At 36.5% G+C, this 20,793-nt stretch overlaps 1 protein-coding gene across 5 annotated transcripts in view; it reads left to right on the plus strand.

Moving 5' to 3' along the window:
* Positions 1-20,793, plus strand: part of NF1 (neurofibromin 1) — a 357,521-nt gene that overhangs the window by 182,428 nt on the left and 154,300 nt on the right. For 4 of the 5 annotated variants that reach the window (XM_037809844.1, XM_037809847.1, XM_037809846.1 and 1 more), the window contains exons 17-29: positions 583-741; positions 1,881-2,130; positions 2,658-2,731; positions 2,963-3,046; positions 3,969-4,409; positions 4,807-4,946; positions 5,237-5,359; positions 13,351-13,434; positions 14,155-14,271; positions 14,868-15,049; positions 15,170-15,381; positions 18,123-18,284; positions 18,438-18,541. In XM_037809844.1, coding sequence (XP_037665772.1) covers positions 583-741; positions 1,881-2,130; positions 2,658-2,731; positions 2,963-3,046; positions 3,969-4,409; positions 4,807-4,946; positions 5,237-5,359; positions 13,351-13,434; positions 14,155-14,271; positions 14,868-15,049; positions 15,170-15,381; positions 18,123-18,284; positions 18,438-18,541 — 2,132 coding nt within the window. The remainder of the gene's footprint in view (positions 1-582; positions 742-1,880; positions 2,131-2,657; positions 2,732-2,962; positions 3,047-3,968; positions 4,410-4,806; positions 4,947-5,236; positions 5,360-13,350; positions 13,435-14,154; positions 14,272-14,867; positions 15,050-15,169; positions 15,382-18,122; positions 18,285-18,437; positions 18,542-20,793) is intronic. The other variant, XM_037809845.1, reaches the window with a different exon arrangement.

The raw sequence follows: 20,793 nt of genomic DNA on the forward strand, positions 1-20,793 counted from the left end.
TAATATACTGAAACTTTGGTGTTATTCCAAAGATAAGGAAAGAGGTAAGACTGCAGAGTTTTATGCCCTTGACCATGGTATAATTTTCCAGGGTACAAACGTTAATAATCCAGTAATGAATCAGTAGGACCTTGGTCAGCAGAGTCACTCATTTAACATGCTTGGCATATATACCAATGTTCATTGCTGGTCCCGAGGAACTTAATTTCAAAAGTCAATTTCCAGTTATTCTGACATGACATAGAGAAGCTAAATGGGAGAAAACCTTTAACATTTATAATTGACTGGGAAGTGTATTGTTTTTATACAGTAGATTTATGTTGGTGTTTTACTTGTGTCCAAGTTAGACTTAATTTACATTTCTGGAATCTGATGATTCTGATTATTTGGAGGGTGGAAAGCTGTTCAAAGACATTGAACAGATTTTATTTGTCCCAGTGGAATTTTCTTGAATATTCCTTAAGGTAGGGAGTGGGAGGAGAGAGGTTTTCCAGGGTAATGTCAAACAGGAAGATAACTCATATTAATATTTATTTCTCTTGGTTGTCGTTTCAGTAGAGTTTATTTATTTCTTCTTTGTAGCAGGCAGACAGAAGTTCCTGCCACTTCCTCTTCCTTTGTGGGATAGGATGTGATGGTCCTTCTGGAAATCCCAGTCAAATGTCCATGGATCATGAAGAGTTACTACGTACCTGGACTCCCGGAGCCTCTCTCCGGAAGGGAAAAGGAAACTCTTCCATGGTAAACAATTTCTTTTGTAGTTTTCCTGAATCATTATCTGTGCTCTGTATTTTTTCTGAATGAAATTTGGTAAATTTCAACTAGATAATATAGTGTAGTAGTTAAGAGAAGTTTAGATTTTAGTTCTATCACTGCTGTTTATAGAACCTTGCACAAGTTCTTTAACATCTCTGTATCTCACCTTCCTCAACTTTAAATAAGTTAATAATTCCTGCCTCAAAGTTGTGAGGAATAAATGAGAAATATAAATAGCACTTGATCAAATATTTGACATAAGTGATGACTGATGAGTATAATTATTATAAACCTCCACGCTATAAAAAGACCATTCATACCCTAGAAGTTTAAAAATTGTACCAATTAACAAAGGTACAATTTTACTGGGACAAAAACAAAGCATTTTGCTTGTTGTTATAGATGAATATTTCTGTGATTTTTGTTTAATAATTCCTTTTAAAAATAAACCACAGCAAAATGAAAATTTAAAATCATTACAAACGAGTTTCTTTTCAAAGCCAAAGCCTTTTTTTTAATCCTTGATTTTTAATATCACCTTCTTTTGAGGAAGAAAAACAAAAATAATAGCTAAGCCGCATGGTATTTACTATTGTCTAATTTGCCTGCAGAATTTGCATTTGTTTTATAAATGAGGAACTTTTCATTTCATGTGTTGGGGATATGTAATCCGGAATTGAGTGCACCTTCTACAGAAAGTTTTACTTCCTGTTTGTGCCTTCACTTCAGTCAGTGCTGCATTGTACTTACTTTATTTCTTCCCCCCAGTATGTAGATAAAATTTCCTATTTCCTCTTCCTTTGTCATTGATAATTAACTGCAAAGTTCATTATATTTTTCATGTAGTAGATTTATATTGATGATATTTTATTTGTGTCAATATTAGACCTAATTTACTGAAATCTAGGGTAGGATAATACATATTTGATTTGAAATCAGACAGATAATTTCATCTCTTTTTCAGACAAGATATTTTTGGGGTTTAAAATTCCTATCATATAAAAAGGGAAAGCTTTGGGAGTTATTGTTTGTATATATATATATGGCACACAGTTTATTGGATTGTTGGGTTTTGTAAATACCCCAAAGTTGCAAATATATGCCCCTCACCTGCTGATTCCCAGGATGGTGCAGCAGGGTGCAGTGGAACCCCACCGATATGCCGACAAGCCCAGACCAAGCTAGAAGTGGCCCTGTACATGTTTCTGTGGAGTCCTGACACTGAAGCTGTTCTGGTTGCCATGTCCTGTTTTCGCCACCTCTGTGAGGAAGCGGATATCCGATGTGGGGTGGATGAAGTCTCGGTGCACAACTTTTTGCCCAACTATAATACATTCATGGAGTTTGCCTCTGTCAGCAATATGATGTCAACAGGTAAATGTGAAAACGTTTTTTTCACTCAGTCTGCCTTAAATCACATATTGATTGTGCTAGGAATGTAGGAATGTATTTAAAGTTATTACTTTGTAAGTTTACGGGGGTAATTCGAATAGCTTACTTGAAATCTTTTCCTGTACAAGGTAGTGTGAGAAAACAAATAGCATTTGAAATCAATTCTTAGCTCCTCACTAAGTTTTAAATATGTCATACATTTGTTAAATAACTGGCGATATAGATCGTATAATTTACTCTGCTTGAACTGTTCATAGTGAGATTTTAAACACATTCACACATGTTTTTGAGTAAAAGCTATGGAAATAGCTGTTTTAAGCTTTGGGCATTGTGGAGTCCAAGATAAATGCCTTTCCCATGGGGTTGGTGAAAGGAAGTTTTCAGCTCTATTCATTTGAAGCATATCTTCCACTCCTCCTACTCTGCCTTTTAGATTGGTCTTGTCAAGTTCTCCATTAACAAGCAGGGCTCTAAGTACAATGTCTTGATTTGCTGTTGTCTTTGCTTAGGAAGAGCAGCACTTCAGAAAAGAGTGATGGCACTGCTAAGGCGCATTGAGCATCCCACTGCAGGAAACACTGAGGTATGCCCTTAGCGACAGAAACACCCCTCCCAGGCCCCACCCTCAGTTTTGCAAGCCCTTTTTTATGTGCTTGTGACCGGAAATAGCTTTTGAAAGAAACCTAAAATACGTGCATGTACAAGTAAGATAATCTACTTGTAATATCCATCAAGTTTTGAAACCTGGGTCTAACAGATTGATTTTAGTTCTCGGCTTAAAGTTGCTTTCAAATGGTAATTGCTTTCACTTTAGGCTTGGGAAGATACACATGCAAAATGGGAACAAGCTACAAAACTAATCCTCAACTATCCAAAAGCCAAAATGGAAGATGGCCAGGTGAGTTTGTAAAGTTGATTTTTGTCTATTAATTGATTTGCTAAACATATCTACTTCACTCCAGTAATCTTTTATGAGTCACTTTTAGTATAATAAATTTGTAGTTTAAAAACTGATATTTAGTTTTTGTTCCTCTAGACCTGCGCTAATATGGTAGCCACAAGGCACATGTAGCTATTTAAATTTAAATTATATTCAATTAAAATTCAGTTCCTCATACAGTAACCACATTTCAAGTACTCAATAGCCACATCTGGCTAGTGGCAATTATATTGGGCAGCACAGATGTAAAACATTCCCATCATCCCATAAATACTGGACAGCACTGAGCTAGAGATCTTTCCTTATCTTTCTCCCTGGTAGCATTTTCAGGGAAGGGGTGACAGAGGTAAAAAATTAAATTAAATTAAACTAAAACAATTCATTTTGCTGTTTTTAAGGTATTCTAATTAAGAGATCTGGTGGGCAGAAGATTGAAATCATATGTTGAATAAAATTTTAAAATTTGGACATTTCATTCATCAACATGCACTCTTACTCCAGAAATTAACAATTAATTGCTATTTGTGTATACTTTGTCTCTGTAGATTTGCCTGTTCTGGGCAATTCATGTAAATGGCATCATAGAATACGTAGTGTTTTGTTTCTGGCTTCTTTCACTTAGCATAATGTTTTCAAGTTTCATCCATGTGACAAAGTTTTTTAAGATAAATTTTTATTCTGGGTTGATTGTGTGAATCTAGCTATGACAAAATATATTAGGGTCTCTTTTTAAAAAGGTATGTAGTAATACCAAGTTTTGATATTTAGAATGTGAAATACATACTTTTGTCATGGAAGAAACATTGAATAAAGAGTAATTTGTCAGGTCTCTCAACCATTTTAGGTTGAATTAATGCTTTCCACAAAATTTTGTGTTTAGGCTGCTGAAAGCCTTCACAAGACTATTGTTAAAAGGCGAATGTCTCATGTAAGTGGAGGAGGATCTATAGATTTGTCTGACACAGACTCCCTACAGGAATGGATCAACATGACTGGCTTCCTTTGTGCTCTTGGGGGAGTATGCTTGCAGCAGAGAAGCAGTTCGGGCCTAGCAACCTATAGCCCACCCATGGGCCCAGTCAGTGAACGTAAGGGTTCCATGATTTCAGTGATGTCCTCAGAGGGGAACGCAGATGCACCTGTCAGCAAATTTATGGATCGGCTGCTGTCCCTAATGGTGTGTAATCATGAGAAAGTGGGACTTCAAATACGGACCAATGTTAAGGATCTGGTGGGTCTAGAATTGAGTCCTGCTCTTTATCCAATGCTGTTTAACAAATTGAAGAACACCATCAGCAAGTTTTTTGACTCCCAAGGACAGGTAATGTGTTCTCTGCTTTATTTTTACCCTTTCTTATGAATAGACTGACTTGTTTGAAAGAATTAGGGCTTGATCTTTCAGATTATTTAAATTAGGCACTCGTATGAACATTCACTCACAATTTAAAAAAAAACAGGCAAAAAATTATAGAAAGGGAATTCAGAAAGAAGAGTCATCTAATGTTTGCTTCTTAGGAACTTTACTGCATGGGTGTGTGTGGGGGAGAGAACATCTTGGGTGGTGGTATGAATGTCTGTGTGTACCTATGTGCCTGCTTGGGTATATGCCTGTGAGTACATTTCTTTACATGTGTGTCATATTTAGGTTAGGCAGCTTGATCTCCTTACGGTCTGTCTTCTGTGCACTGACGGCATGATGTATTTCGTTCTCTTTACAGGTTTTATTGACTGACACTAATACTCAATTTGTAGAGCAAACCATAGCTATAATGAAGAACTTACTAGATAATCATACTGAAGGCAGCTCTGAACATCTGGGGCAAGCCAGCATTGAAACAATGATGTTAAATCTGGTCAGGTAAGCACTCTATTGAAAGGTAGCAGAAACATATTTTAAGAGGTAAGATAAACCTCTGTGCTTTGAAATGGTAGTTATTGATGGAATGATTTGCAATCCTTTTCTTCACTGTATCCAAGATAGAGTATATCAATAAGGTTACCAGAAATTTAATATGTTTTCATGTAAATAAAATTAAAATCTTGTAGTTTTTTTAGTTACATTGAGTTTTTATTTAGAGATCAAAGCATTTAGAATAACTTCTCGTTTTCTGTGAATGATAATTTTTGTATGTTTCTGTGTCTAAATAGATACGTTCGTGTGCTTGGGAATATGGTTCATGCAATTCAAATAAAAACGAAACTGTGTCAGTTGGTTGAGGTAATGATGGCAAGGAGAGACGACCTCTCATTTTGTCAGGAGATGAAATTTAGGTGAGTTGTCAAAGGGCAAAGCAGGGTCCTGTAAATCTTACATTAAACAGAGTACAGAAAAATTGTAGATACTTGGTTACCTATGTGTATGTTGGGGTGTGTGTGTGGGGGGGGGGGAAGTGGATAGAAAAGTTACATTTTAAGAGAAGAACTCTGCATGTCTTTTCAAATTTCCCAAAGCTTTGTACCCATGACAATACTCCCCTTTTCAAAAATTATACTATATTGTGAGTTAAGAGTTTGATTCTTTCCAAACTGATACTGTAGCTAAGGGCCAATGTGGAGGATCATTATTCAAGTTGCTCCCTATTGTGCCTTTCAGATTGTTAGATTTATGATAGCAATACTTCTTAATAAACTTATCAAGTCACTTGGGTTACTTGGCAAATTATTTGCACTATTAAAAGTCTCACATGACGGACACTTTCTGAGAGATGGCAGAGTGGGTGAGGCAGAGCAGGCTTCTCCTCTGTGAAAGAAACTAAAGAGGGGCTGGAGGATGCCTGAGACTGCAGTTTCGGGTTGTGACCAGCCATAGAGGAACCCCTGCAGTATGTGGTGGGGACATTGAAAAAAACTGGAGAGACAGCTCCTAGAGGGATGGAGTGAGTTTGTTTGGCCGGCACTGCCTCCTGGGGCTTGCAGTGGAGAGATGGCCACTGGGCACAGGAGTGAGCAGCAGCTTTCCACTCCCATGCACCCATCTTCGCAGTTAGCTGGGGAGGTGATCCTCCACAGCCATATGGCTGCAAGCTCCCATGAGGGAACCCAGGAGGCAGCATTTACTGTCCCCCAACAGAAGTCCAGAAGGTTACTGGCAAGGAACGGGGATAGGAAAGGATGCCATACGGACACAACAGGAGCTCCTCCCGTATCCCAGAGGCTTGCAGGAGCATGGCAGGCAGGGAGCAGGGCACAACTGCTCTGGAGGGTACCCTCAAGAGGACTCCCTGCTGAACTGCACAGGGCCCACATCGCAGTTCCAGGGCAGCAGTCCCCCAGTGCACACAAACTGGTGCACTGATTGGTTCCCCACCCAGTTTGGACTCCACCCAGTACATAGGAGAAATTTTGGAAGACTGGCTTCAGAGTAAAAGGCAGATCAAGTACCACCTGCTGGTAGGATACAGAAACTGCACTCCATCAAGCTGTAGTTCTGCCAAATTATATATAAATGCTCGTAATAAAAATAATTCTGCATTTCCCAAAATAATATCAAGGCAAGCAAATGCCCCAAAACCAACAGAAAATCATAAAGCACTTGAAGAATCTAGAAGATATGAACAAGCCAAATGAACAAATTAAAAAAATCCGGAAGAGACGCAAAATTTCAAACAATTAATTAGAGAAGTACAAACAAATCTCCAAAAAAATTTCAACAAGATGACTAAAGACATAAAGGACATCAAGAAGACTCTAGAAAAGCATAAAGAAGAATTTGAGAAAGTAAATTAAAAAAAATAGCAGGTCTTCTGGAAATTAAAGACACAGTGGATCAAATTAAAAATATACTAGAGACATACAACAGCAGATTTGAAGAGGCAGAAGAAAGAATATGTGAACTAGAGGTCACACAATTGAATGCAAATGTACAAAAGAACAAATGATAAAAAGAAATAGAAAAATTTGAAACAGGGCTCAGGGAAATGATGGACAACATGAAATGAACAATTATAAGAATCATTGGTGTCCCAGAAGGAGAAGAGAAGAGTAATGGGTTAGGAAGAGTGTTATAAGACATAGTTGGGGAAAACTTCCCAACCCTTCTAAATGACATAAATATGCAAATCAAAGATGCCCAACAAACTCAAAATAGAATAAATCCAAATAAACCCACTCTGAGTCAGTCTCATCAGATTGTCAAATGCTGAAGAGAAGGAGAAAGTTCTGAAAGCAGCAAGAGAGAAGCGATTAAACATATGCAAGGGAAACCACAGAAGACTAAGTACTGACTATTCAGTGGGCACCATGGAGGCAAGAAGGCAGTGGTATGACATATTTAAGATTCAAAAGAGAAAAATTGCCAGCCAAGAATTCTTTATCCAGCAAGCTCTTCTTCAAATCTGAGGTAGAGTTTAAAATTTTCACAAACAAATGCTGAGAGAATTTGTTAACATGAGACCTGCCCTGCAAGAAATACTAAATGGAGCTCTACCAGATGAGAAAGAAAGGAAGGAGAGAGAAGTCTGGAAAACGGCACAGAACTGAAGAGTATTAGTAAGAGTAACTTAAAGGGGAAAAAAAAGAGAGAGAGAGAGGGAAAAAATAGGTCCGCCAACTGAAATCTAAAGGATAAGATGGATGGTTTAAGAACTCATTTCTCAGTAATAAGTTTAAATGTGAATGTATTCAACTCTCAAATTAAAAGACACAGGTTGGTAGAATGGATTAAAAAGTATGACCCATTGATATGCTGTTTACAAGAGACTCATCTTAGACCCTGTGATAAAAAGAGACTGAAAAAAATACTCTGGTTTCTTTTCAGATCGAATAAATCTTTCGCCTTTTACAAAAAAAAAAAAAAAAAAAAAAGACTGAAAATGAAAGGATGGAAAAAAATATTCTACGCAAGCTGCAACCAAATGAAAGCAGGGGAGGTTATACTAATATCGGACAAAATAGACTTTAAATGCAAAGGTGTCATAAGATACAGAGAAGGACATTGTATATTAATAAAAGGGAAAATTCACCAAGAAGAAATTACAGTCATAAATGTTTGTGTACCCAATCAAGGGGCTCCAAAATACATGAGACAAACATTGGCTAAACTGAAGGGAGCAATAGACACATCTACAATAATAGTGGGAGACTTCAATATACCACTCTCTCATATAGAGAGAACAACTAGACAGAGGACCAATAAAGAAATCAAGAACCTAAACAATATGATAAATGAATTAGACTTCACAGACATACATAGATCATTACATCCCAAAGTACAAGGATATACATTCTTCTCTAGCACTCATGGAACATGCTGTAGGATAGATCATATGCTGGGGCACAAAACAAGTCTTAATAAATTTTAAAAGATTGAAATTATTCAAAGCATGTTCTCTGATCATAATGGAATGCAGCTAGAAATCAATAACCACCAAGGACCAGATCTTTCACAAATATATGGAGGTTAAACAACACACTCTTAAACAACCAGTGGGTCAGAGAAGAAATTGCAAGAGAAAAAGTATATATATAAAGATGGATGAAAATGAGAATACAACATATCAAAACCTATGGGATGCAGCGAGGGTGGTGCTGAGTGGGAAATTTATAGCTCTAAATACATATATCAAAAAACAAATAAGAGCTAAAACCAAAGACCTAACTGAACTGAAGAGGCTAGAGAATGATCAGCACACTAACCCTAAGTCAAGTAGAAGAAAAGAAATAATAAAGATTAAAACATAAATAAATAAGCTGGAGAACAAAAAAACAATAGAGATAATAAATGAAACCAAAAATTGGTTCTTTGAGAAGATCAACAAGATTGACAGACCCTTAGCTAGACTGACAAAATCAAAAAGAAAGAAGACCCAAATAAACAGTATCAGAAATAAAAGCATGATAATTACTATGGATCCTGAAGAAATAAAAAAAATCATGGGAGGGTACTATGAACAACTGTATGCCAACAAGCTAGACAATTTAGAGGAAATGGGCAATTTCCTAGAAACACATGAGCAACCTAGACTGACCAGGGAAGAAATAGAAGAGCTCAACAAACCAATCACAAGCAGAGAGATCCAATCAGTCATTGAAAATCTACCTACAAATAAAAGCCCAGGGCCAGATGGCTTCACAAGGGAATTTTACCAAACTTTCCAGAAAGAATTCACATGATACCTGCTCAAATTCTTTAAAAAAAAATTGATGAGGAAGAAATACTGCCTAACTCATTTTGTGCAGCTGATATCATTCTGATACCAAAGCCAGATAAAGATACTACAAAAAAGGCAAACTATAGGCCAACCTCCCTAAGGATTATAGATGCAAAAATTCTCAACAAAATACTTGGAAATTGAATCAAAAAGCACGTTAAAAGAATTATACATACACCAAATTATACACCCAAACCACCCTGTCATGCAAGGGTGGATCAAAGTAAGAAAGTCAATTAATATAATACAACACAGTAAAAAATTGAAAGGGAAAAATCAAATTATCATCTTGAAAGATGCTGAAAAAGCAATTGACAAAATTCAGCATCCCTTTTTGATAAAAACACTTCAAAAGGTAGGAATTGAAGGAAACTTCCTCAATATGATAAAGGGCATATATGAAAACCCCCCAGCCAGCATAGTACTAAAAGGTGAGAGGCTGAAATCCTTCCCCCTAAGAGCAGGAATGAGACAAGGATGCCCTCTGTCACCTCTGTTATTCTACATTGTCCTGGAAGTTGTGGCCAGAGCCATTCACCAAGACAAGGAAATAAAAGATATCCAAATTTGAAAGGAAGAAGTAAAACTGTCATTATTTGCATTATTTGATCTTATATTTGGAAATCCTGAGAAATTGAAGACACAACTACTTGAGGTAGTAAACAAATTCAGCAGAGTGGCAGGATACAAGATTAATGCACCCAAGTCAGTTATGTTCCTATAGACTAGTAATGACCTAACTGAAGAGGCAATTAAAAAAAAAAAAAAAATTCCATTCACAATAGCAGCTAAAAAGTCAGGTACCTAGGAATAAACTTAAACAAGGACATAAAAGACCTCTACACAGAGAATTTCAAGACTTTAATATAAGAAAGAAAAAAGGACCTAATAGGTAGATAGGTATTCTGTGCTCATGGATAGGAAGATTAAACATTGTTAAGATGTCAATTCTACCCAAACTGATCTACAGATTCAATACAATTCCAATCAAAAGTCCAACAACCTACTTTGCAGACTTGGAAAAGCTAGCTAGCAAATTTATTTGGAAGGGAAAGTGGCCTTGAATTGCCAAAAACATCTTTAAAAAGAGGAACAAAGTAAGAGAACTTACATTCAAGACTCTGAAACCTACATATAAAGCCTCAGTGTTCAAAACAGCATCGTATTGGCACAATGGTAGACCTATTGATCAATGGAATCAAATTGAGAGTTCAGAAATAGACCCCCAGATCTATAGTCAACTGATTTTTGATAAAGCCCCCAAATCCGCTGAACTGGGACATGACAGTCTCTTCAACAGCTGGGGCTGGGAGAACTGGATAGCCATATCCAAAAGAATGAAAGAGGACCACTACCTCACACCCTATGCAAAAACTAACTCAAAGTGGATCAAAGACCTCAATATAGGAGACAGCACAACACAACTCTTAGAAGATAATACAGGGAAACATCTTCAGGACCTGGTAATGGGAGGTAGCTTCTTAGGCCTTACACCCAAAGCACAAGCAACAAAAGAAAAAATAGATAAGTGGGAACTCTTCAAAATCAAAAGCTTCTGTGCATCAAAAGAGTTTGCCAAAAAGGTGAAGAGGCAGCCAACTCAATGTGAGAACACATCTGGAAACCATTTGTCTGATAAGAGACTGATATCTGCTTACATAAAGAAATCCTGCAACTCAACAACAGTTGTATAAACATCCCAATTATAAAATAGGCAAAAGATATGAAAAGACATTTTTCCAAAGAAGAAATACAAATGACTAAAAAACACATGAAAAATGTTCATCTTCACTAGCTATTAGGGAAATGCAAATCAAAACAACAATGAAAACCCATCTCACACCAATAAGAATGGCTGCCATTAAACAAACAGGAAACAGTAAATGCTGGAGAGGATGTGGAGAAATTGGAACTTTTATTCATTGCTGGTGGGAATGTAAAATGATATAGCCACTGTGGAAGACAGTTTGGCAGTTTCTCAGAAAATTGGATATTGAATTACCCTATGATCTGGCAATTCCACTTCTTGGTATATACCCAGAAGATCTGAAAGCAGTCACACGAACAGACATTTGTACACCAAAGTTCATAGCAGTATTGTTCACAGTTGCCCAGAGATGGAAACAATCCAAGTGTCCTTCAACAGATGAGTGAATAAACAAAATGTGGTATATACACACGATGGGATACTATGCAGCAGTAAGAAGGAACAAGGTTCTGAAACATATGGCAACATGGATGAACCTTGAAGATAAAATGCCAGGTGAAATAAGTCAGACACAAAAGAAGAGATATTGTATGTTACCACTACTATGAACTCCTTGAACAATGTATAATCAGTATCTTGTAATGTAGAATATTGGGAACCTAGTGGTAGACAGAAGCTAGTGGAAGGAGAATGATAATCTAATATGTTCAGATATGTTAATGAGGGTGAATTAAAATGTATGGGAATGGATGGGGTGATAATTGTTTTTTCATGGGATTATAAGTATCAGTGCTCTATTGAAGGTGAATAGGATTGAAAGGGGGTGTTTAAAGGCATATATCCTACTGATCAGCACTACAAATATAGATATTTGCATGATATACTTCTAAGGTATGACACTAGTTCAGAGAGTTGACAACAGAATGGTAAATGTGGCAAATTGACCTATTGCATACTAGGAACTATAATTAATAGGAATACCATACTAGTACCACACAAATACCAGGGACAAATAATTAAGGGCTGAAAAGAGCTACGGGGTGTTTTGGATCATGAGAATTGTTTAAAATGGAGAGTGATGAGGATTGTACAACTAAGTGATGATAATGTGAATTATGGATGGGTTATTGTGGGCATAATGTGTGCTATGTGAACTTAGGAACCCCCTACTTTATAAGTCAAGCCCTCAATCTTGAGGTTTGCTCCTATGAAATATATGGTTGTAAAGGAAAGGCTAAGCATACCTATAATTATGCCTAAGAGTCATCTCTAGTTCTAAAACATCTTTTGTTGCTCAAATGTGGACTTTCTCTTGCTAAGCCCAACTCTGCAAATAAATTCATCACCCACCCCCAATGTGGGACAGGACCCCCAGGGGAATGAGTTTCCCTGGCATGTGGGACACAGGTTCCAGGAATGATCTGACCCCTGGCATCAAGGGGTTAACAATGCCTTTTTAACCAAAAGGGGGAAAGGAAGGCAACAAAATAAGATTTTATGACTAAGAGAATTCAAATAGAGATAGGAGGTTGTCCTGCAAGCTTCACCTAGATATGCCAAATGGCTACAGTATGATAAGCCCAAGTCATTACTAGTCCCTAAAACTCTAAAGAATACCCAGATTCCTATCTGAGACTCTGTAAAAATTTCACTCACTAGGTTTTTCTTCAGAAACTTAAATCCTCCAGAGGACTCCTGTGCCAGCTAAGTCCCCAAACCCAGAGGCAATAGCCTCTTCAAGAACATCAACTAGATGTGTCCTTTTTCCCATAATGTCGACACCCCTTTTCAACATGAACAAGTTAGGGTGGTCACTGCCTAGACATTCCTGAAGATTGGGAAAGTGATTAAACTAGATGAGGGGGTAGCAACAGATAAGATGGAATTTAACAAAGGATTACGAATACCGAATCTTTATATATTTTCTTTTTCTTAGTTGCCTAGGGTATTAGAATAGCTAGAAGGAAAGAATTGAAATGGTGGAACTATAACCCATAGCATTCTTTGATATTTGCTCTATACTACTTGTTAAACTGTAATTTAAAAGTTATCACCTTTTTGTGTATTTGTTATATTTTCCAATAAGGAAATAACTAAAACTATGGTACTGTAACTCGTAACATTTTTGGAAATTTCCTATATAACCTCTTGTTAAATTATACTTTTTGCGTATATGTTATATTTCATAATACGAAAATAACTGAAACTGTGGAACTGTGACCCATGGCATTCTTTAAAATTTGCTAACTACTTGTTAAATTGCATTTGGAAAGTTATTACTTCTATGTATATGTTATAGTCCACAACAAAAAATTTGATTAAAAAAAAGAGTCTTATATGATTGAAGGTGTGTGAGTGTGTCCTAAAAAAAAATTGCTGCTTTCGTTTTCTTTACCATTCTATAGGAATAAGATGGTAGAATACCTGACAGACTGGGTGATGGGAACATCAAACCAAGCAGCAGATGATGATGTAAAGTGTCTTACAAGGTAAAGAAAGAGAGTAACCTTTTATTAAGTATTAGCAAGTTTACTCTAGATATTAGTACTGCTTCATTTTAGCTTTTTTACATTAATATTATGTCTTTTATATTTGAATTATAAGAAAGATATTAATCTTTACTTTTTTTCTTAAACTGGAAGAGTTTGAAAACAATTGTGAGAGTGTTAATACTTAGAAAGTTAATGATTGTCTGTTTTGGAATGATATTCTACAGTTATTGGAAAGGAAGAAACATAAAGCCTTAAATTGTATTTATTTATAATTAGTTGGATAAAGGAATTTAATTGAGGAATTAGTTAAGGAATTTAATTGTATTGAGTTTTCCTTTAAAAAAAAAAGGCTTAAGTTTGCTGTAATAAGTACTTATTACAAAAGATGAAAAAATTACCAAATACTGTGACTACATAATAACCATTCACATATATTTCTTCACTTAAGCCTGGTTATATAATGCATACTTATGATTTAAGGTAGTCTTTTGCCAAGTTTACTTTGTTGACAGTTATTACTGCCCTCTTTCCAATTTGAAAATTCTTTGCATTCTGTGGTCTACATATTAACTCAAATTATGTAGGCTGTCCTAATAATTTGTTTCATAAAGTAGGTAGTTCCTCAATTTTGTGTCTCCTGGTAAGAGGTTTACTTAAGTGAAAGGTGGTGTGGAAGAACCTAAAAGAGTTAAGGTCTCTAAATTTTTTATTCCTCAGGGATTTGGACCAGGCAAGCATGGAAGCAGTAGTGTCACTCCTGGCTGGTCTTCCACTGCAGCCAGAGGAAGGAGATGGTGTGGAACTGATGGAAGCCAAATCACAGTTATTTCTTAAGTAAATTTCAGTCACCAAAAACACAAAGCAAAAAGTAAATTAAGCCCCACACCCAGCATAATAAAGCAGGTGTAACCAAAGGACAAAGTATTGTATTGAGAAAAGAACTAATTGCTTTGGGATTACCCTCGCTGTCTCCTAAAATTTACCATATGCATGAAGAAATATTCCCCCTGGCAGGGATCAGATAGAAAAATAGCTGTGTTTTGTGGTTTTTAAAGAAGATAATCGAATCAGTGAATTTTTAATAGCAATAAAACCAAGCGAGATTGCCTTTTTAAGTCATTTAAAATGGCATGGTCTAAAAAGTTTAGGCTACTCATTTTATATGTGGAACAGAAAAAGTGACACATTTACTAGAAAACAGGGCATCTTTTTAATGCTTATGTTGTGAAACATGTACTGGGCTTTATCAGGATAAAATGTTCAACACAGCACACTTCATAATGAGCCACCCTGAGTGATCACCCCAAGACTGAAGAGAAGCAGATACACAGGGCCACTCTTGTGATTCACGTGATTTTTTCAGAATGTCTGTTTAGCTTTCTGGTTGATGTGGCCTCCTCTTTGTAAAGGTCAATCATGTTATTTCTCAGGTATTTCACGTTATTTATGAACCTTTTGAATGACTGTAGTGAAGTTGAAGATGAAAATGCACAAACAGGTGGAAGGAAACGTGGCATGTCTCGGAGGCTGGCATCACTGAGGCACTGTACGGTACTTGCAATGTCAAACTTACTCAATGCTAACGTGGACAGTGGCCTCATGCACTCTATAGGTGAGATAAATTGAAAGCTTCCTTTAGAAATATAAAACCTGGAGATTTGGCATATAAGAAATGAAAATAGTTTCAACAAGACTATGTTAGTAAATTTGCATCTACCTGTGTCTATAACAGGCTTAGGTTATCACAAAGATCTCCAGACAAGAGCTACATTTATGGAAGTTCTGACAAAAATCCTCCAGCAAGGCACAGAATTTGACACACTTGCAGAGACGGTATTGGCAGATCGGTTTGAGAGACTGGTGGAGTTGGTTACCATGATGGGTGATCAGGGAGAGCTCCCTATTGCTATGGCTCTGGCCAATGTGGTCCCTTGCTCTCAGTGGGTAAGTTCATTCATGGTGGGGAAGAAGAATACATGGCATGTATGCAATACTTGAAAATATATTTGTTCAATACATGTTTACTGAATGAATTGATAAAATTTTAGAGCTGGAAGAAACTTCAGATATTATTTGCGTGATAGTCAGCTATGTTTTTTAGGGCCTTAATTAAGAAAAGGTGGAGGAAGTGGTTGGCACTCTTAGCCCTTTCTCTAGTATTCTGCCTCATTCTACCCCACTGAAAAATTCCATTAGAACACTGATCAAAAAGAAAATTAAAATCACTGATCTGCTCTGGTACCTTCATATATTAGATGAGGTAATTAGGGTTAAATCTCATAATTAGCTCTTAGTAACACTGGAACTGGGATCCAAGATTTGTGCCTGTTTATTACCTCCTGTTCGCTACTTTTTCTGTCATGCATTTTACAAATATTTTTTATTTGAACACTATATTTGCATTTGAAATTATGATGTTGCTTATTTTAAACACAGAAGACATAGTATGGCTGTTTGATCTCCCTTTTAATTTAATGAAAATTTTTCCTAAAACCACACTGTTCATAAGTAATGCATGCTTAAACTTGAAGAAGAGTTGTCCCCTTTCCGTGTTAAAAAGCCATTACTAAATTGTGTATTGTACCAAAAATTATTTCAAGGTAGCAAATTATAATAAGGTAATCTGTCATTGCCTATAGATTTGTTTCTGCTTAAAAGCTGTATGATCTTATTCCTTGTAGACTTTATGAATAGAATCCTTCAGATTACCACATCTTCCAAAAGGCTTCTCCTTCTACTTCCAGTAGAATTCAAATTCCTTGCCCTGGCATACGAGGCTCTACTTGATCTGGGCCCTGCCTCACCTCTGACATCATGTGCTGTTTTCCTTCTTGTTCACTGAACTTAAGCCACACTGGCCAACTTTCTGATCCTCAAACATATTACACTTTTTTCCCCCTTAGAGCAGTCTTGCTACTTGCTGCTGCCTGGAATGCCTCTCCTCTGTCTTTTAACTGGCCAACTTCTTGTTATTCATATTTCTATTCAAATTCATCTCTCTAGTGAAGCTTTTTCGGACCATGTAGTAAAAACAAGTCCCTCAGTAATTCTATCATATTACCTTGTTTTATGTTCTTTGCAGCATTAATTCACTATGTGAAATTATCATGTTTATTTGATTTATTTTTCTTCTTATTCCACCAAAATACGAGCTCCATGACAGCAGAGACCTAGTCTATCTTGTTCATTTCTGTAGTTCCTTTTCTTGGAATTGAGCCTGCACCTAGCAGGGACTCAGTAAATAACTGCTTAATGAATGCAAATGGAATCCTCCTTGCAGTTAGGGAGTCAAAAGAAGCAAATTTTTGAAATCCCCTTGAGGTCTAAGATTAGTTCAGGAATCTTCAAATGTTTTAAAATTGGATACTCTGAATTATCTTTTTAATACCTTCCTGTAATTAGCACTAAAAACTAAGTAATTTTCTTAATAAAAAAAAAAATCAGTTAAGTCTAAGAAGCTTAATTTGTTTTGTTTTCTTACAGTAAATCATTTCTATTATTTTATATTAAATAGCTTTATTTTGAGAAGGAGTTTTATTTTAGGCCAGACCTGTTAGGTCTTATATTTATAGGAGAATGAAATATAAGAACGTTTTAAAAATTTTAATTCTATTTTGTAAATATGTTTTAAAATTCTTTTTAAAGTTTCACTGGTTTTCAAATTTTGGTTAGATAGTGATTGGAGTGGAAAAAAATATTTACTACAGTAGTCTAAAAATAGTTTCTATTTCATAACTGCATTCTTTCTCATGATTATACTTTGAGTTTATAATGGAGGATAAAATATTTTATATCTAGTTGAATATTTATTATGTAACTATAGTGAGTAGAGCACAGTATTGGGTCTTCATAATTCTTTGGCTTCTGGATTCTTTGTGGTTAGAATTGTTTGATGTTTCCTTTTTACAAATATTAGATAATTATAGTCCTGAGACCAGGCAAGAGTTAAAGGGGTTAGGGGCCAGTTCTTGGCCTTCATTGTCACTGCTTGAGGGTTGGAGCATCTTTTTTCTATAGATCTCCTCTCAGCATGTGGATAAACTGACTTATTATCAGATCATTTCTCTTATGTGTATCCAAAACTATGTTACTATAGAAAATTAAAAGAGTTATTTAGGCAACAGATGGAAATTTCAGCTTTTTTCTCCTCCAGCTTTCCATGTAAAACTTGATGATGTTTTGTTGTAGCACAGGTCCTTTTCTTCCTGATTTCTTGAAAATCCTGTAGTAGTCTTTCTGCTTTTATTGTTTCTCTGCCTAGTCCATGTTAAGTGTTCACTGAGTTCCCCCAGCCATATGAGAAGAAAGTAGAGGTCGTCTGGTCACCCAAGTCTTATTCCTGCTCATTGATTTTCTAAAGATATGATCTGAACTGATCTCTTTATCATCTTTTATTTCTACTCTCTTTTATTTCATTGTTGTTTAATTTGAACTGAGTCCTGGAGTTTTCCTGACTCCTGGTAAAGCCTAGGCCTCGCTAACTTACCTTTTACCAGTCAATCCTTAGACTTAACAGCTATTATGGGCATATATAAATAATCATTTATCATAGACAGATGTACACAAATACATCTCAGGGGGGAAATTAATCACTCAACCTTGGATTTGCCTTTCTGCTACTCTTCAGCTTCCAGCTTTTAAAAAATGGGATTGGTCACATTAACCTAATTTTCTTCTGTTCTCAGGATGAACTAGCTCGAGTTTTGGTCACTCTGTTTGATTCTCGGCATTTACTCTACCAACTGCTGTGGAACATGTTTTCCAAGGAAGTAGAATTGGCAGACTCCATGCAAACTCTCTTCCGAGGCAACAGCTTGGCCAGTAAAATAATGACATTCTGTTTCAAGGTTTGTATCTGTTCCTCGTCATTTGTCTTTTTGTTTTTTTGGATGGAGATATGCCAAACAATGATTATGTGCAGCATGTACAGAACAGAATGTCTTCTTTACGTAGGGTATTTGAAGCAGGTGTAATAAATTTCTACTTCTGCTTTTCTTTAGGTATATGGTGCTACCTACCTACAAAAGCTCCTGGATCCTTTATTACGAATTGTTATTACATCCTCTGATTGGCAACATGTTAGCTTTGAAGTGGATCCTACCAGGTTTGTCATCCTCGCATATATAACTGCTCTCTGTTGTTCACCACCACTGCTTGAGGCAAGGCCCTCATAATTTCTCCCTTGTTTCTTCAAATTAGTTTTTAATTATAAAAATTATACACAAATACATTTCTCTTGAAAAAATAAAGCATTACTTATAACATTAAAGGTCTCTTTGACTACCACCTCCAATCCCTCCAGAGATATAGCACTGTTACGGTTCAGTTGTTGTTCTGCCCTTTTTCCATTCATTTGTGTATGTGTGTGTGTCTGTGTGTGCGTGTATATATGTATATATATACACATATATATATACACATACAAACAAGTGTGTGTGTGTATATATACATATATATACATATATATATGTAGTTGTAGGAAATATATATTATAATGTTTGTGAGCTTAATGTAAAGGATATATTGTAAACATGGTTTTACAACCTGATTTTCTTTTACCCATATGTTTTAGATCTTTCTATATCAGTATATGAAGATCAATCTTACTGTTTTTAACTGCTGCATAATATTTCATGTTTGGTTGCATTATAATTTATTTAGCCAATACCCTGTTGATCCCCTTGACTTTAGCAGTAATTTTCTCATTAGTGTCCCAGTATTCAGTCTTTTTCATTTTTAGGCCATTTGCTATAGGAATTATTCTTCTAAAGCATAAACCTTTTTGTCACTTTCTTTCTTAGAAACTATTGATAGTTCCCCCTTGCTTGAAAGAAAAAAATATAGTCTTTTTTTTCTTGTAATCTGACTATAGTAATCCAGCTTTACCTCTTGTCATTCTTATATATATACTCTACTTTAGCTCCAGTGAGATATGTATATGTTATATATATATTTTTAAGTGGCTTGACACATAGGATTTGTTGGATTTGAAGAAGCCTTCTAAATAACATCTCTTTTCCCTTCCAAGTTCAAAACCAAGAAGTAAAGGGAAAGTAGGAAGGGGGGGGGAGACTCCAGGAATCAGATAAATATCAATTTTACGTCTGATTAAACTGATTGGAGAATGTGGCTGTGCTGGTGTCCCCCAGAAAAAACCATGTTCTTTGATGCAGTCTTGTGGGGGCAGACATATTAGTGGGGATTAAGTTGGAACTTTTGGATTAGGTTGTTTCCATGGAAATGTGCCCCACCGAACTGTGGGTGATAACTCTGATTGGATAGTTTCCATGGAGGTGTGGCCCCACCCATTCAGCCTGAGCCTTGGTTAGTTTGCTGGAGCACTATATAAGCTCAGACAGAAGGAGCAAGCTTGCTACAGCCAAGACGGACACTTTGAAGAATGCACAGAAGCTGAGAGAGTTGCTGCAGATGAGAGACAGTTTGAAGACTGCCGTTGAAAGCAGACTTTTGCTCCGGAGAAGCTAAGAGAAGACAAATGCCGCAAGAGCAACTGAGAGTGACATTTTTGAGGAACTGCAGCCTAGAGAGGAATGTCTTGGGAGAAAGCCATTTTGAACCGAGAGCTTTGGAGCAGATGCCAGCCACATGCCTTCCCAGCTAACAGAGGCTTTCTGGACACCATTGGCCATTCTCCAATGAAGGTACCCAATTGCTGATGTGTAACCTTGGACACTTTATGGCCTTAAGGCTGTAACTGTGTAACCAAATAAACCCCCTTTTATAAAAGCCAATCCATCTCTGGTGTTTTGCATTCTGGCAGCATTAGGAAACTAGAAAAGATTTTGATACCAGGAGTGGGGTGCTGCTGAGCTTGCAAATAACAAACATGTTGGAACAGCTTTTTTTTTTTTTTTTTTTTTTGGAACAGCTTTTTAAATAGCTAAGGGGACCATTCTGGAAGAATTGTGAGGAGCTTGATAGAAAAGGCCTAAACTGCTTTGAAGAGACTGTTTATGGAAATATGACTAAAGATACTTTTGATGAGGCCTTGAGCAGAAATGATGAATGTGTTGTGAACTGGATGAAAGGCGATCCTTGTTTTAAAGTGGCAGAGAATTTGGCAAAATTGAGTCCTGATGTCAGACGGAAGGAAGAATTTGAAGATGACAACCTGAAATATTTAGCTGATGAGATCTCCAAGCAAAATATAGAAGAAGTAGCCTGACTTCTACTTGCAGCTTATAGTAAAATGCGAGCGGAGAGAGATAAACTTAGAACTGAACTCTTGGGTTCAAAGAAACCAGAAGCTGATGGCTTGGAAAATTCCGGGCTTCCAGGGGGTAGAACCCTAGAAGCTACAGCCCAACATGAGGATTTAACCAAACATGGAATCCA

Source organism: Choloepus didactylus, chromosome 18 (genome assembly GCF_015220235.1).
Source record: "Choloepus didactylus isolate mChoDid1 chromosome 18, mChoDid1.pri, whole genome shotgun sequence".
Classification (NCBI taxonomy): domain Eukaryota; kingdom Metazoa; phylum Chordata; class Mammalia; order Pilosa; family Megalonychidae; genus Choloepus; species Choloepus didactylus.